This window comes from Perognathus longimembris, chromosome 2, assembly GCF_023159225.1.
Source record: "Perognathus longimembris pacificus isolate PPM17 chromosome 2, ASM2315922v1, whole genome shotgun sequence".
Lineage (NCBI taxonomy): Eukaryota > Metazoa > Chordata > Mammalia > Rodentia > Heteromyidae > Perognathus > Perognathus longimembris.
In genome coordinates, this window is record NC_063162.1 from 49,650,014 (window position 1) to 49,666,043 (window position 16,030).

The 16,030-nt window shown below is 39.3% G+C and overlaps 1 protein-coding gene across 2 annotated transcripts in view; it reads left to right on the forward strand.

Annotated features, from left to right (window-relative positions):
* The window catches only part of Samd8 (sterile alpha motif domain containing 8), a 46,090-nt gene that overhangs the window by 15,346 nt on the left and 14,714 nt on the right, over positions 1–16,030 (forward strand). For both annotated transcript variants that reach the window (XM_048339103.1, XM_048339104.1), the window contains exon 2: positions 6,896–7,488. In XM_048339103.1, the coding sequence (XP_048195060.1) occupies positions 6,911–7,488 (578 nt within the window). In that variant the 5' untranslated portion in view covers positions 6,896–6,910. The remainder of the gene's footprint in view (positions 1–6,895; positions 7,489–16,030) is intronic.

The following is a 16,030-nucleotide window of genomic DNA, read 5'->3' on the forward strand; positions in this document are numbered from 1 at the left end:
CTTCACTTTTGTCCAGGACCTGCCTTGAACCTCCATCCTCCTACCTATGCCTCCCTAAAAAATTTATAGGCATGAGCTACTGGTGGCATTCTACTTTTTTTTTAAGTGTATAATGGTTTGGATATGAACTATCCCCTAAAAGCCTCATGTGTTGAAGGCTTGGTTCCCAGCTGGTGGTGTTGAGAGGTGATTTGATTATGAGTATATTAATTTTACCAGTGACTTAATCCATTGATGAATTCTTACCTGGATAGGCTACTAGGTGTTGGGGCTTTACTGGAAGAAATAGGTCACTGGCTTTTGAAGGATGTATTTGGTTCCTGGACCTTTCCTCTCTGTCTCTTTGCCTCCTGTCCACCATGAGGTAAGACATTGCTTTGCCACACGTTCCCTTTATGATCTGCCTTGTCATATATGGGTCATATGCAGTGAAGTCAAATGCCTATGGACTGAGTCCTTCCTTTCTTAAGCTGCATGTGGGTGTACAACAGTAGCTTGCCCCTGTAATCCTAGAGATTCAGAGACTGAGGTCTGAAGACTGAGGTTCTAAAGCAGCTTGGGAAAACAAACCTGAGGAACTCTGGAAAAAACTGGAACTGGCTCAAGTGTTAAAGAGTACCAGTCATGAGTGGAAACAGCTGATAGAGACCCTGAGTTCAAGCTCCAGTACCAGCACCAAAAATAAAACAACTAAAAAATAATAACCATGAAAACTGACCATAATAACTGATCACTTGTTTTCTGGAATTCCGGGGACAAATGAAATCTTTGGCCACTGCTTGATAGACCAGTGCACAAAAATAACATCTATAATTCAGGATATTAATTTAGAGTACTCTCAATAGACTGTTTAGCCATAGGTTGATTACCATTTTCCCTAGAGGTGGGATAACAAAATGGTACAGATCTTATGTCTGCTATTCTAGCACCATCATGCTGGAGATGGCCATTGTGCAGTCAGCTGCTGTAGGAAGCATGATGACCCTGTAAAGGGCAGTGGTATTTTCTTTATTTTTCCCCTGAGTCAATGACCACAGATCTAGTAAGATCACACTTTTTTTTTTTTCGATGCAAAAAGCAAAGAGTCCTTTATTAGCAAGCTCGAGCTCGGACCTACGCCCACATGGACACAGCCAAGATGGACGAAGGCCCTGAGCACAGATTACACCTGGTTTTTATAGTAAAGTCTAGAGGATTCCCAGTTAAAAAGACAGGTAATTGGTTAACTTGTAGTGGGTTATCTATTCCTGATTAGCTGGGGCATTGTCACTTAACAGCCAGACAATTAGTCAAAGTTTGCAAAAGACATCTGGCGTTAGCCTTCACCTGTTAGCGACCTCGGGACTTTTAGTGGGGGGGTGCTGCAAGGGACTTTTGGCATCAGCCTCCTCCTGCTATGTATACATTAGTTACTTATTGGGACAGTAACTTGTCAGGGGCTTAATTGCTTGGTGGAGCACCTGGCACTTCAAATATTTATCTGCTGATCTGTTGCTTGGGGGTTTACACCTTTCCTGAAATTTGGGTCCTTGACTTGTTTCCTAGAGTCTGCATTTTGTCACTGAAGGACCATACTTCTTGATCTGGCAGTTTGTAAATTTGGCCATGCCATAAAGAAAGCAACCCAAGAATGTGCCTGTGGGTCCTCTAGAAAAATGTTAGTTGTTTTTTTTTTTTTTTTTTTGTCTTGACAGTCAAATGAATTCAGTGTCTATGATGCAACTCAGTGGAGTACACACTATAGTGAGTTTGTTACTCATCTAAAAGACAAGATGAAGAAAAGATACCTCAAGGTTTTCCCATCTCCTGTGGATTCAAAATATAGATGAGCAAAACAACAGGTTATTTCCTTTCACTTAGGCTTGGAACCAAGGAATTGTAAGTGTGTATGGGGAGGTCTGGAAGGGTAAGATTGGCAGGAGCAGCCATCTTCCCTGCATATTACCCAACCTGCACTAGCCATCTAGTTTCCTGAGACAGTGATTTCTTATTTTTCCTTATATTAGTCCTTCCTTCCTTTCTCTAGGTCCTTCCTTTCTCTAGGTATCCCTCATGGCATGAGGATTTTCATCTATTTGAATTCAGGCAACAAGCCACTGACAAAAGAAATACTCTAATAAAGGTAGAAAACTACACTTGGAATAAGTTTTGTCTGAGGCAATGTTTATTTGTTTTGTTTTTGTTCAGTCCTGGGGCATGGACTCAGGGCCTGAGCACTGTCCTGGCTTCTTTTTGCCCAAGGCTAGCACTCTACCACTTGAGCCACAGCGCCACTTCTGGCTTTTATCTATATATGTGGTGCTGAGGAATCAAACCCAGAGCTTCATGTATACGAGGTGAGCACTCTACCACTAGGCCATATCCCCAGCCCCTTGTCTGAGGCAATAATCTAAGGAAAAAAAATCAGTCCTGTACCAAGATTAGAGAGAGTAAACAGGAGAGTAAAGCCTGACAAGTCCACATTCTGGGCCATTTGAACTATCTAACAAGAAACAAATAAACTCGACCCTGACATATATTAGAGCAGAATCAGTCAACCCTAGTAGACTCTGATAGTAAAAAAGCAGGATGAAGGTCTAAGTGAGGACCTGGTAGAAGAAGGAAGTACCTGATATTTAGAAACCTGGTAGGAAGGTGGAACAGGACCTGGAAGAAACTTCAAAGAAAATCCTCCCTAGCCTAGCCACCCCCAAGATAATATTGGGTGAGGAAAAAAAAAAGGCAGAGCCAAACAATAGAAAAGCACTTGTAGAGCAAAGCAAATGGTGGTGAGGATGGTTCTTAATCTCCTCCAGAAACAGGAATGTTGGATCGCAGACACCAAGTCACACACAGAAGATACCTAAGTTAAGAATAGCTGTATTTCATCTGAGTCATTTACAAGAAAGGATACAAGTCAAAAACAAAGTAATCATATCACATATTAGATCTAAATCTGAAACATGGAGATAGTGTGGTTTAGTTTGTCTCAACCCCAAAGAGGAGAAATGGAGATGGGGAGTTTATCTTGTAGTGGATCAAAGTCAGAAAAAGACATCTTCAGTTTGCATCATGACACTAAAATATGTTACCAGAAATTCATTGCAGATAACCAGCATTGGTCTTTGCATCCAACATGAGAAAAATTGAGGCAAGACTTTGAATGTAGTACCTGTCATCTTCTTTACATTCCCTGTAATTCCTGTGGCACAACATAAATATTAGATGGACCTTCAAGCTTTTTTTTATTTTAACCATCTTTTTTTTTTTTTTTTTTTTGGCCAGTCCTGGGCCTTGGACTCAGGGCCTGAGCACCTTCCCTGGCTTCTTCCCGCTCAAGGCTAGCACTCTGCCACCTGAGCCACAGCGCCCCTTCTGGCCATTTTCCATATATGTGGTGCTGGGGAATCGAACCAAGAGCTTCATGTGTAGGAGGCAAGCACTCTTGCCACTAGGCCATATTCCCAGCCCTTTAACCATCTTTTAATAAGCCTCTTTAATACAGGTTTTCTAACTCAGTGGTTATTTAGTGTGGTCTCTTAACTATTATATAGTAACATCCAATTAAGGGACATGCACCAACCTGATGAAGCCTAACAGTGAAATGTGTCATGTTTTTAGGGCATTCTCACAACAGGCTCAAAGACTTAGAGGAGACATCTATGTATAGTCACTCATATTTTCTAGTAACTAAAATATTGGCATCAAAGCCTGATAGCTTGACTGAGGTTGTAAAGAACTAGTTCGCTAAGCTGGAGATGGGCGGGAACATGAAAGGAGAAGAATCATTTTGAGCAGAGTACCAGATGAAACTATACTGAAGAACAATGCTGTACTGAAGAAGGATGGGAGTGACTTGGAACCCGTTGGTGGTAAGGTGTTAGAGACAGAGCAAAGAGAGCAGAATAGAAATAAAATGGAGAAATCTTACCTAGTTTCGTACTAGATTCTTGTCTTATTCAGACCATAACTACTGCTGAGTTTGTAGTGTATGTTCATTGGATATCCAAGGATGGTGTACAATAAGCACCCATGATATCATAGGTAGCTAGACATACCTGAAAGAAAAGACATGAGTGTAAGTAAAAAGGATAAAACATAGCTATGTGAACTAAAATATAGCAGAATTATATTTTGGTAGAATATTTTATATGCTATATAATAAATTATATGAAATATAGTATCTCTGTAAATTCCATGGATTGTATGGAATGAATTGCATGTAATTCCTTAACCTTTGTGTTGATAAATCATAGTAAAAAAGTCAAGTATGACAATTGTAATTTTTTGGAAAGTTTAGAAAAAGACACTCATTATAGATGGATGTGATGTTAATTTTCTAAGACTGAAAAACCATGTGGATTGATAATATGAAGAGCTATGTTTAGAGTATATGTTTGGAATCAAACATGACTAGCTATTTTAGTAATTAAGAAGTAAATACTTAACGATTAGTTGTTATTTCCATGTCATTCTTGTTTTCTGAATACTTGTGGTGATACAGGTAGGCCATTAAAATATCAGTTTGTTCTGAATGATTGTGACAAAAGTTCATGCGGATAGGGGAAGAATGCATATCAGTATCTGCCTTTTACTTTCTACTGCCCAAAGAAGCATATGAAGGTGTTCATAGCCCAGAATTCATGGTTATGAGCCTATGATAAATACCCCAAAAAGAAGATACTACTACTATTGGGAGAAGAGGAAGAAACTACTATCCAGGACATTGTCCTGGATTCACTTGTCCATCAGGAAAAAAGTTTAAAGTACAGATTATAAGTATATAGTTTGATGAATTTTCACAAAAGGAGCACATCCATTTTAATGGATAAATATCCAGGTTAATGATAAATATCAGATCATGAAAGGCCTGGTAATGCATGCCTTTAATCCTGCTGTTAAGGAGGTTGAAGCAGGAGAATTGCAAGTTCCAGGTGAGCCTTTGGCAAATATCAAGAAATATCATGAAAAAGGGAGATAGATGGAGGAGAAGGGAATGAAGATATTTGTATTAGAACTAACTTTCTCTTTTTTTCCAATTTTTTTCTTATTTATTGTCAAAGTGATGCACAGAGAGGTTACAGTTTCATACGTTAGGCCTTGGGTACATTTCTTGTACTGTTTGTTACCTCCTCCCTCATTCTAGAACTGACTTTTTCAACATTTGGTATGTGTTTTTTTAAATTTTCTTTCTTTTTTTTTTTTTGGCCAGTCCTGGGCCTTGGACTCAGGACCTGAGCACTGTCCCTGGCTTCTCTTTGCTCAAGGCTAGCACTCTGCCACTTGAGCCACAGCGCCACTTCTGGCCATTTTCTGTATATGTGGTGCTGGGGAATTGAACCCAGGGCTTCATGTATACGAGGCAAGCTCTCTTGCCACTAGACCATATCCCCAGCCCCATTTGGTATGTTTTATTTTTTCTTTAAGTAGTTGTACAGAGGGGTTGCCACTTAGCAAAGCAATTCATGAATACAAAATATCTTCATCAGTGTCACCTCTTTCTTCATTTTTACCTATCCCTCTTCTGCCCTCCCCTTCCCTCTTACTTTAGTAGAATACACACTGGATTCTTTGCTATATTTCCCCCCTCTTCATTTATCTAGCCCTTTTATCCTTTTATTCTTTCCTCCCCTCCCCCCCCCCCCCCCCAGTTCTGGGGCTTGGACTCCAGAGCATGAGCACTGTCCTTGGCTTCTTTTTGTTCAAGGTTTACCTCTTGAGCCACAGCACCGCTTCAGGCATTTTCTGTTTATGTGGTGCTGAGGAATTTAACCCATGGGCATGCTAGGCAAGCACTCTACCGCTAAGCCACATCCCCAGCCCCTCATTCTGTATGTTTTAAAGCTTGCCTGTCATATTTTTAAACACCATAATCTCAGGAGGAAACATAGTGTTTAGAGATTTAGAAGTGCCTGAAAACACACAAACTTTTAGTAGTTGAGAAAAATACATTAGAGAAATAGTGTTGTTTTTTTAATCGTCTTCCATGTGTCTAGTATGACTTATAAACCTAATAGTCACATATAACGAAGTTTTGCAATAGTAAAAAGACATAAAAACTGAGTATGATCAAAGTAGTAAAAATTGTAAATACTTTTTTACATTATTGGCCTTTTATAGCAGTAATATAAGCTAAGCTTAATCAAATTGTGAGTAAAATGAAATGACAGTTTTCTTTTAGAAATTTTATCACTAAAAGCCCCAGAAATGCTAATATTTAAGATATAGAAGGAATTAAGTTCTTATAAAACTCAAATTTATCTTGGTATATAATGTATAGATATATTCATATTATATATTTATATGCTTATATAGATATGTAGTTATAGCAAGAAATTTCCCAGAATTACAGTTATCTATTTTCTTTTGTGTTTTTCCACACTCAAGTAGAGTGGTAATTTTTCATGAATGAAGATTTCAGAGATCTTGCTGTTTTGTATGTAGCAAGACCTTTATAGATTTCATTTTATGAAAAGTATTAAAGTAAGATATATTTTTACTGTTTTCAACAGTGGTCTTTAAGTTAAGTATAGCTTACATGCTATAGAAAAGCCATTTGTAAATCTCTGTAAAATGTTAGATTATGGCACTGGTGATGTAGTTCAGTGGGTGAGCCTTGCCTATCCTGTGTGAGTTCTTAGGTTTACTCTCTAGCACCAGCACAACAAAAAAGAGGAAAGAAAAAAAGTTAAATCACTGGCTTTTCTTCTTAGGATTGTATGCATAAAATTATTAAAATGTGCATCTGTTGAAAAGTTACTCATTACTGAATAACTTTTGTTTCTTTGACTCTAAAAGCAGATAAGAAAATACAGGTAAATTGCTGATTCTGATATGTTTATGTGCATTTGGTCTTCAAAGAAGTAGTTTGGATACATGAAGATTTTTGTTTTACTTTCTTGTTTTGCCTTGACAGGCAGTTGAGGAAGAAATGGCCGGTCCTAATCAACTCTGCATTCGCCGCTGGACTACTAAGCATGTAGCTGTGTGGCTAAAAGATGAAGGCTTTTTTGAATACGTGGACATTTTATGCAACAAGCACCGACTTGATGGAATCACATTGCTAACATTGACTGAGTACGATCTTCGATCTCCTCCTCTGGAGATCAAAGTCCTAGGGGACATTAAAAGGTTAATGCTGTCAGTCAGAAAATTGCAGAAAATACATATTGATGTCTTAGAAGAGATGGGCTATAATAGTGACAGTCCCATGGGTTCTATGACCCCATTCATCAGTGCTCTTCAGAGTACAGACTGGCTCTGTAATGGAGAGCCTTCCCAAGACTGTGACGGACCCATCACTGACTTGAATTCTGATCCATACCAGTACATGAATGGCAAAAACAAGCACTCTATTCGAAGATTGGATCCAGAGTACTGGAAGACCATACTGAGTTGTATATATGTTTTTATAGTATTCGGGTTTACATCTTTCATTATGGTCATAGTCCATGAGCGAGTGCCTGACATGCAGACCTACCCACCGCTCCCAGATATATTCTTAGACAGGTAAGTTTTGCTTTTTAGATGCTAAGTGTATGGAAAGTTGCTATAATGACAACAAAAGCTGGGTGTTGGTGACTCACACCTGTAATCCTAGCTATTCAGGAGGCTGAGATCTGAGGATCACAGTTCGAAGCCAGCTCAGGCAGGAAAGCCCATGATACTCTTCTCTCCAATAAATTACTCAGAAAAACCTGTAAGTGATGCTGTGGCTCAAGTGATAGAGTGCTAGCCTTGAGCAAAGGAAGCTCAGGGACAGAGTCTAGCCCAGAGTTCAAGACCCAGTACTGGCAAAAAAACCACCAAACAACAACAAAAAAACCCAATGATAATATATGTGTGATAACGTTACTTTTGTGTTACAGTTATTTGTTGTAGTTGGTGGTATAAAAGGATATGCTTTGCGGGGCTGGGGATATGGCCTAGTGGCAAGAGTTCTTGCCTTGTATACATGAGGCCCTGGGTTCGATTCCCCAGCACCACATATACAGAAGACGGCCAGAAGTGGCGCTGTGGCTCAAGTGGCAGATTGCTAGCCTTGAACAAAAAGAAGCCAGGGACAGTGCTCAGGCCCTGAGTTCAAGGCCCAGGACTGGCCAAAAAAATAAAAGTAAATAAAATAAATAAAATAAAAGGATATGCTTTGCTGGGTGTCATGGCATATGCCTGTAATCCTAGCTACTCTGGAGACCAATTCAGAAGGATTACAAGCTTGGAATAATTTTGTGATTTTTTTTTCAAAATATAAAAAATAAAAAGAGATGGGAATGTAATTCAGTTGTAGAACCTCTGTCAAGCATATGTGAGGCCCTGAAGTGTTTTGAAGTCATTTAACTAGTTTGAAGTAAATTACAATTCTAGGTGAGTCAGAAAGCTGACTGGTGGGCTGGGAATGTGGCCTAGTTAGTGGTAGAGTGCTTGCCTTGTATACATGAAGCCCTGGGTTCCATTCCCCAGCACCACATATACAGAAAACGGCCAGAAGTGGCGCTGTGGCTCAAGTGGCAGATTGCTAGCCTTGAACAAAAAGAAGCCAGGGACAGTGCTCATACTCTGAGTTCACGCCCCAAGACTGGCAAAAAAAAAAAAAAAAAAAAAAAGCTGACTGCTTAGTTCAATTTTTTATAGGTTTAACTCTTTGTCACTTCAGGTTTTATTAAAAGGTTTCCTAGAAGGATTTTTTTTTTTTTTTGGCCAGTCCTGGGCCTTGGACTCAGGGCCTGAGCACCTTCCCTGGCTTCTTCCCGCTCAAGGCTAGCACTCTGCCACCCGAGCCACAGTGCCCCTTCTAGCCATTTTCCGTATATGTGGTGCTGGGGAATCGAACCAAGAGCCTCATGTGTAGGAGGCAAGCACTCTTGCCACTAGGCCATATTCCCAGCCCTAGAAGGATTTTTTTTTTTTAATGGAACTTGTTCAATTTTGTTTGTTTAAATGATGAATAGAATTCTGCTTCCTCCAAAATATGGGCAATCTTATATTACTAGATGAATAGAAGTTTCCACTGATAGTACAAATGATAGTATTCTGTTTTTTTTTTTTTGCCAGTCCTGGGCCTTGGACTCAGGGCCTGAGCACTGTCCCAGGCTTCTTCCCGCTCAAGGCTAGCACTCTGCCACTTGAGCCACAGCGCCGCTTCTGGCCGTTTTCTGTATATGTGGTGCTGGGGAATCGAACCTAGGGCCTCGTGTATCCGAGGCAGGCACTCTTGCCACTAGGCTATATCCCCAGCCAGTATTCTGTTTTATTTAATGCCAAATGAAATAGAAATTGCCGGGTGCTGGTGGCTCACGCCTGTAGTTATTTTGCTCCTCAGGAGGCTGAGATCTGAGGACATTCAAAGCCAGCCAGGGCAAAAAAGTCTGTGAGACTTTTTTTTTTCCTTTGCCAGTCCTAGGGCTTGGGACTCAGGGCCTGAGCACTGTACCTAGCTTCTTTTTGCTACCACTCTACCTCTTGAGCCACAGTACCACTTCTGGCTTTTTCTGTTTATATGGTACTGAGGAATTGAACCTAGGGCTTCATGCATGCTAGGCAAGCACTCTACCCCTAAGCTACATTCCCAGCCCTGCCTTGTTCATTTTTATAATATGTTTTGTACTTCTGAAAGTGCCTTGCAGTATATATTTTAAGATAAAATAATTTTAATATATTAAGATGATAAAATAGCATACACATCATATTTTCCCACTATCAAACCCCAACTAAAATTATTTTTAAAGTGATTTTTAAGTAGTGAGCCTACAGAATAGGGTGGATAAAAGGAGAAAACAGCTGTAAGTTAGAAGGCAGATGGATGAATGCTAACTAGAAAACCTAAATAAACCTAATTCTAAAATAGCAAGGAGAGAAGGGTTGAGGAGTAGTTCAGTTATAGAGTGTTTGCCTAGCATATGCTGAGGCCTAGTGTTTAATCCTCAACAACACAAACATACATAAACACACAAATAAAACAACAATGGGAAAAGCTGAGAACCAAACCAATTAATAAGTGTAGATTTCTCAATTGGGTTAATACTGGAGGTAAAGGTATACTAGTAAAATCAGAAGAATTGATTGAAAGCTCTTTATAAAGCTGCTAGAATTCTCTACAATAGTTTTCCCAACTATAAACAAGATCCTCAGAAACTAAGAAAGAAAACGTGAGTATCTATGGAAAGTGTTCTCTCAATGTAGGAAACAGTGAGTTATAAAAATCCTAAACTGGGGCCTGGGAATGTGGCTTAGCAGTAGAGTGCTTGCTTGCCTAGCACGCATGAAGCCCTGGGTTCAATTCCTCAACACCACATAAACAGGAAAAGCTAGAAGTGGCACTTTGGCTCAAGCGGTAGAGTGCTAGCCTTGAGCAAAAAGAAGCCAGGGACAGTGCTCAGGCCCTGAGTGTTCTACCAGGACTGGCAAAAAAAGAAAAAGAAAAATCCTAAACTGGGAGTATGCCTTGAGTAGGAGATGAGGAAAGTAGTTGGACAAGAAGCCTGAGAGAAAGTAAGTTCTGGATTTTGTAGGAACTTGTACACCATTTAAGAACTTTAATTTTTATTCTAAGTATAAAAAATAGTCATTACGAATGGATCCAAAAAATATGGTACTTATACACAATGGAATACTACATAGCGATTAGGAATGGTGAAATATTGTTATTTGCAGGGAAATGGTCGGAACTCGAACAAATAATGTTGAGTGAGACAAGCCTAGAACACAGAAAACAAAGGGGCATGATCTCCCTGATATATGACTGTTAACAAAGGGAGACGGAGAGACAGTAGAGACCAAGTCTGTGAATACTGTATATGTTCTTGATACATTGTATATTGCATATATGTCAACCTGACCTAGACAAGGGATAGAAAAACAGGTTGTAAGATATCATAAGAAATGTACACACTGCCCTACTATGTAACTGCACCCTCTTTGCACAACACCTTGTAAAAAAATTTATGTCCAATTAATAAAAAAAAAAACCCCCCCCCCCCAAAAAAAAGATGAAAAAAAAAAATAGTCATTAGGCACCATCAAAGAGTGTTCTAATGTCCATTTAAAAAGTTACTCAAGTTATATTAAGGATAACCTGCAGAAAGGACATAAAGATCAGTTCAGCAACTGAAGAAGGCTGGTAGTAGAATGGTTTCAAATTCTAGAGCTAGAGGAATTTGTTAATGGAATTGAGAGTAATGTATAAGGTGGGGGGAGATGTGTCAAGGATTATTTGAATTTTTTTGGGGGGGGGAGCGGTTAAAGTTGAGACAGTCTCACTTATATACCTAGGTTAGCCTTAAAGTCAAGATCCTTCTACCTTGGCCTTCCAAGTACTGGAATTAAAGGTGTGCACCACCATGCCCAGCTTTGTTCCAAGATTTTTTTCACCACATAGGAAGATGATGAATTCGCTATTGATAGAGATGGGAAGACTGTAAAAGGAGCTAATTTGTAGAGATCAAGCTTCAGTTTGGGATATAATGTTTGAGATATCTTTTACAGCAAATCAGATGTCAAAAGATAGAAATGTGAGCTTGAATTTGGGGAGAGACTCACCTAACATTAGGGTGTTAGCAGCATGAATAAACCTTGGGAGTGAGAACAGAAGGGAAAGAGAAGCCCAAGGGAAAGAGGCAGAAAAGAAGAAAAGAAAATAGTTAATAAGATCTGATTGTATTGGGTTCAAGGAAATATGGGGTGTACTAGAATTTACCTGAAGGGTTTTTTTTTTTCCCACGTATCTATTGTGTCATGATTTGCAGTAAATATAGATTTAGACATAGTCTAAATGCTTACCTGTGGGAAACTGCTAATATGCTGTGGCATATCTATACAATGAAATACTATTAAGCTATAAAAATGAATGCAGACAATTTTTATGAACTGGTGGTATGAGGTGATTTGTAAGAAGTCTCAAGCATTGAACACAATATATATAGTTCATGGTTTCGACGTAATATTCTCCACTAAAAGCTAATCTAGGGATCCTTGGAGAAGAGGCTGATTTTGTCTAGATCAAGGAAAGTATAAAATAAGCCTGAAGAAGATTGTTTGAACAGAAACAATGCAACATGTCAGAAGAACATATCATATGAACTGGTTTGAAATGGCTTAATCGAATTAAGACAGTTGTGGGCTGGGAATGTGGTTTAGTGGTAGAGTGCTTGCCTAGCATGCATGAAGCCCTGGGTTCAGTTCCTCAGCACCCACATATACAGAAAAAGCCAGAAGTGGTGCTTGGCTCAAGTGGTAGAACACTAGCCTTGAGCAGAAGAACCTCAGGGATAGTTCCCAGGCCCTAAGTTCAAGCCCCAGGACTGGTTAAAACAAAACAGAACAAAATTGAGACAGTTGTAACATCAAAAAGATGATGGTAATGGGTTATAATATCTTGGGTAAGAAAAATAATCTATGAATCCATCATAATGAGCATACAAAAATTGTGTAAATTGAAAGAAAAGGCCCTTAAGAGCAAGTAAATTTGGATGATAGGACTATTTTTCAACTTTTAATATGTAATTGATTTATGCAAGTCATTAGGGGATAGTCAGATCCATTAGGTAAATGACCACAGAGGAGCAACATAGTCACATGGTTTGAAAGTATCATCTTACATATTACTTAACATAGGGAGAATAAGATATTTACAATGGCAAGATATGGCATGCATCATTTTCTCCAAATAATCAAATGTAACATCACAGTGGAACAGCATAGCACTATATGCATTGGATGTGATATTCACAACATCATCTGTGTGATAATCTTGCCCCCTTCAAATTCATTTACCCTAAATCTTTTTTCTTTTTCTTTTTGTTGGTGCCAGTACTAGGGCTTGAATTTAGAGCCTGGGCGGTGTTGCTTAGCCTTTTTCCTCAAGCCTGGTACGTTAGCATTTGAGCCAGAGCTCCACTTTGGGCTTTTAGATGATTAATTAGAGTTAAGAATCTCATGGACTTTCTTGCTGCAATCCTCAGATCTCAGCTTCCTGAGTAGATAGAATTACATACAAGTATGAGCCACTGGCACCTGGCTTTAACCTAATTCTCATTATGAGGAAATAATCAAAAAGTAGGAAACATTCTACATGACAGCTGAATTGGATTCTCCCAAAAATTCAGAGTCATTGCAAACAAAACCAGAGAAAATTATATGGGAAATTGAAGAGAAAACTAAGAGCAATACATAAGCTTTTTAATTGGCTTCTAGGCCAAGAAAAAAACAGTGTTATGAAGGATACTTTATTCTAGGTCACTGTTACAGTTTCCCAGGGTATAATTGTATATTGGATTATGAAAAGGGTATCTTTGTTCTTGGTGATAGATGCCAAAGTACTTAGAGAAAATATGAAGAATTTAGGTGCAAGTGTTTATTCTTAGAACTTTTATAGTAGAATCAGATTCTCTAAAAAAAATAAAAACTAATATAAATGAGACAGGGAAAAATAAGGAGAGAGGGAGGAAAGGAAAGGGCAGGCAGAGGAGAAGAGACACTGAGACCAAGAATGGGAACAGAAAAACCTAAGACCATCAGATTTTTCCTATAAGAGCTGCAAAGAAATGGAGTTGTAGCTTGTAGATGATGGAGAGAGAGTATGTTTGTTTTGGGATGAATTTTATTGTACTATGTTTGTTGTCCTAGTGATAGATAGCATGGCATCCTCTTATAGATAGATGGGTAGAAAAGATGGTACCAGAGCAGGTCCCTGGTGGCTCACACCTGTAATCCTTATTACTCAGGAGGCTGACATCTTAGTATCTCAGTTAAAAGCCAGTCTAAACAAGAAAGTGCATTATTAGACTCAGCTCCAGTTAATCACTAGAAGTGGAGCTGTGGCTGAAGTGGTTGAGCCTCATCCTTTAGCAAAGAAGTTCAGGGACAACACCCAGGCCTTGAATTCAAGGAACAGTACAAGAACAAAAGTAAAATGGTCACCCAGTTGAGTAGAAGACTGTACAGTTTGGTGTAATATAGTAGCAGCACTAGGCATCTCCTTGAGTTTTGTAGTTAATTGGCATTGTGCATTTTTCATTTGATAACATACAAGTATAGAATAGATGATGAAGGAAAAGGAAGGAGGCAAGGGAGTGATGATAAAGGGAGACTATAGTCTCAGTGGATAGAAGGGACTGAGATATGGAGTATGTGTTGAAAGACTGAAAATGTTACAGGATCAGTGAATTTTAGGTCTCAGGATAATTAAAGTTGAGTGCTAGAAAGAATAAGCTGCAAAAACAAGTTGATATGGGAGTGGTATTTTAGGTTTTTTGTTTTTAAAGGACACAATTCTGCCAGGCCCTGGTGGCTCACACCTGTAATTCTAGCTACTCAGGGGGCTGAGATCTGAGGTTCAAAGCCAGGCCGAGCAGGAAAGTCTGTGAGACTCTTATGTCCAATTAACCACCAGAAAACTGGAAGTGGTGCTGTGACTCAAGTGTTAGAGCACTAGCCTTGAGCTGAAGACCCCAGGGACAGTGCCCCAGGCCCAGAGTTCAAGCCCCACCACCTACCAAAAAACAAAACAAAACAGAATTATAACATATGGTCTGGAGATGTATCTTAGTAGCAGAGTGCATACTATTAGTATGCTTACGGCCCTGGTTTCAATCTTCAACACCCTACAAAGTATCTATTAAATGTAAGATATAGGAATATTAGACAATTAGGATTCTGGAAATTGAAGTTCTGAGGAATTTTTAGATTATAGCCATGAGTTTAGGTCGGGTAGGGTAAAAAATAAGATAGATGAGAATGGATGCTGATCTATGAATGGTTATAAGCGAAGATGGGGATTGTTTAATAGAGTAGTGAGGAACTGTACAACTTAGAATGAGTGAATTATGGGAGAGTGCCTGCCTAGCAAGTGCAAGGCCCTGTGTTCAGCGCTGCCTTTCCCCCCCCACCCCAAAAATGGAAGGGTACAGTTTGTCAGGCATGGTAGCTAACACCCTAGCAGAGGCAGGAAGATTGTGAGTTTAAGGCTGGCCCTGGCAAAGTTAAGCAGACTCTGTCTCAATAACAAAATATAGACAAAAGGGAGGGATGTGGCTCAAATAATAGAGTGCTTTCTTGTCATAAATGGGTTCAGTCTAATACCACAGATTGGGGGTGGGGGTGGGAGGTATTGCACAATTCATTTGTTTTTGGTACATTTTCAAAGTTGTACAGCCATCACCACTGATTCTAGAACATGTTCATCATTCTCAAAAGAAGCTCATACCCATTAGAAATAATACTTCATCCAGTTGTAGTGGTAGTCACTCTGAGACCCTGTCTCCCAAAACAAAACAAAAAAAGAAAAATAGATATATCATACCTTGTTCCCCCATATCCTGACAGGCACTACTTTGCTTTGTTTCTATGAATGTTTATTTTAGACATCTTATACATTTTGTGGCCTTTTGGTGTGTGTGTGTGTGCGTGTGTGTGTGCGTGTGTGTGTGTATGCGTGTGTATGCGCACGTGTGCGCACGTACGTGTGCGTGCATGTGTGCCAGTAGTTGGACTAAACTCCGGGCCTGGGCACTATTGCTGAGTTTTTATGCTCAAGGCTAATGTTCTGCCACTCTGAGCCACAGCTCCATTTATGGCTTCTTTGAGTTAAGAAGTCTCACAGACTTTTCATCCCTGGATGGCTTTGAACCGTTAATCCTCAGCCTCCAGAATTGCCCAGATTACTGTGAGCCCCTAGTTCCTGGTTTATGTGACTCGTTTGTGTCTGGCTTCTTTCATTTAGCATATTTTTAACATTCATTCTTACTGTGATATGTATCATTTTACTAGCAAATAATATGTTTATGCATCAGCTTATGGACACTGAAGTTGTTTCTACGTTTAGGCCATTAATAACAACACTGCTGTAAACATTTGTTTAAATTTTTGTATAAACATGTTTTCAATTCACAAGAGGTATGAAAAACCAAATTTTGCCTACACTTTCATTTGTAAAGCTCCGGGCTCTTTTTTGTGACACTGGAGGTTGAACTCAGGACCTAAACCTTGCTAGGTTGGCACACCAACACTCAAAACTATGTTTCTAGCCCAAGGTCTAATACTCTTTTTTTTTTTGTAA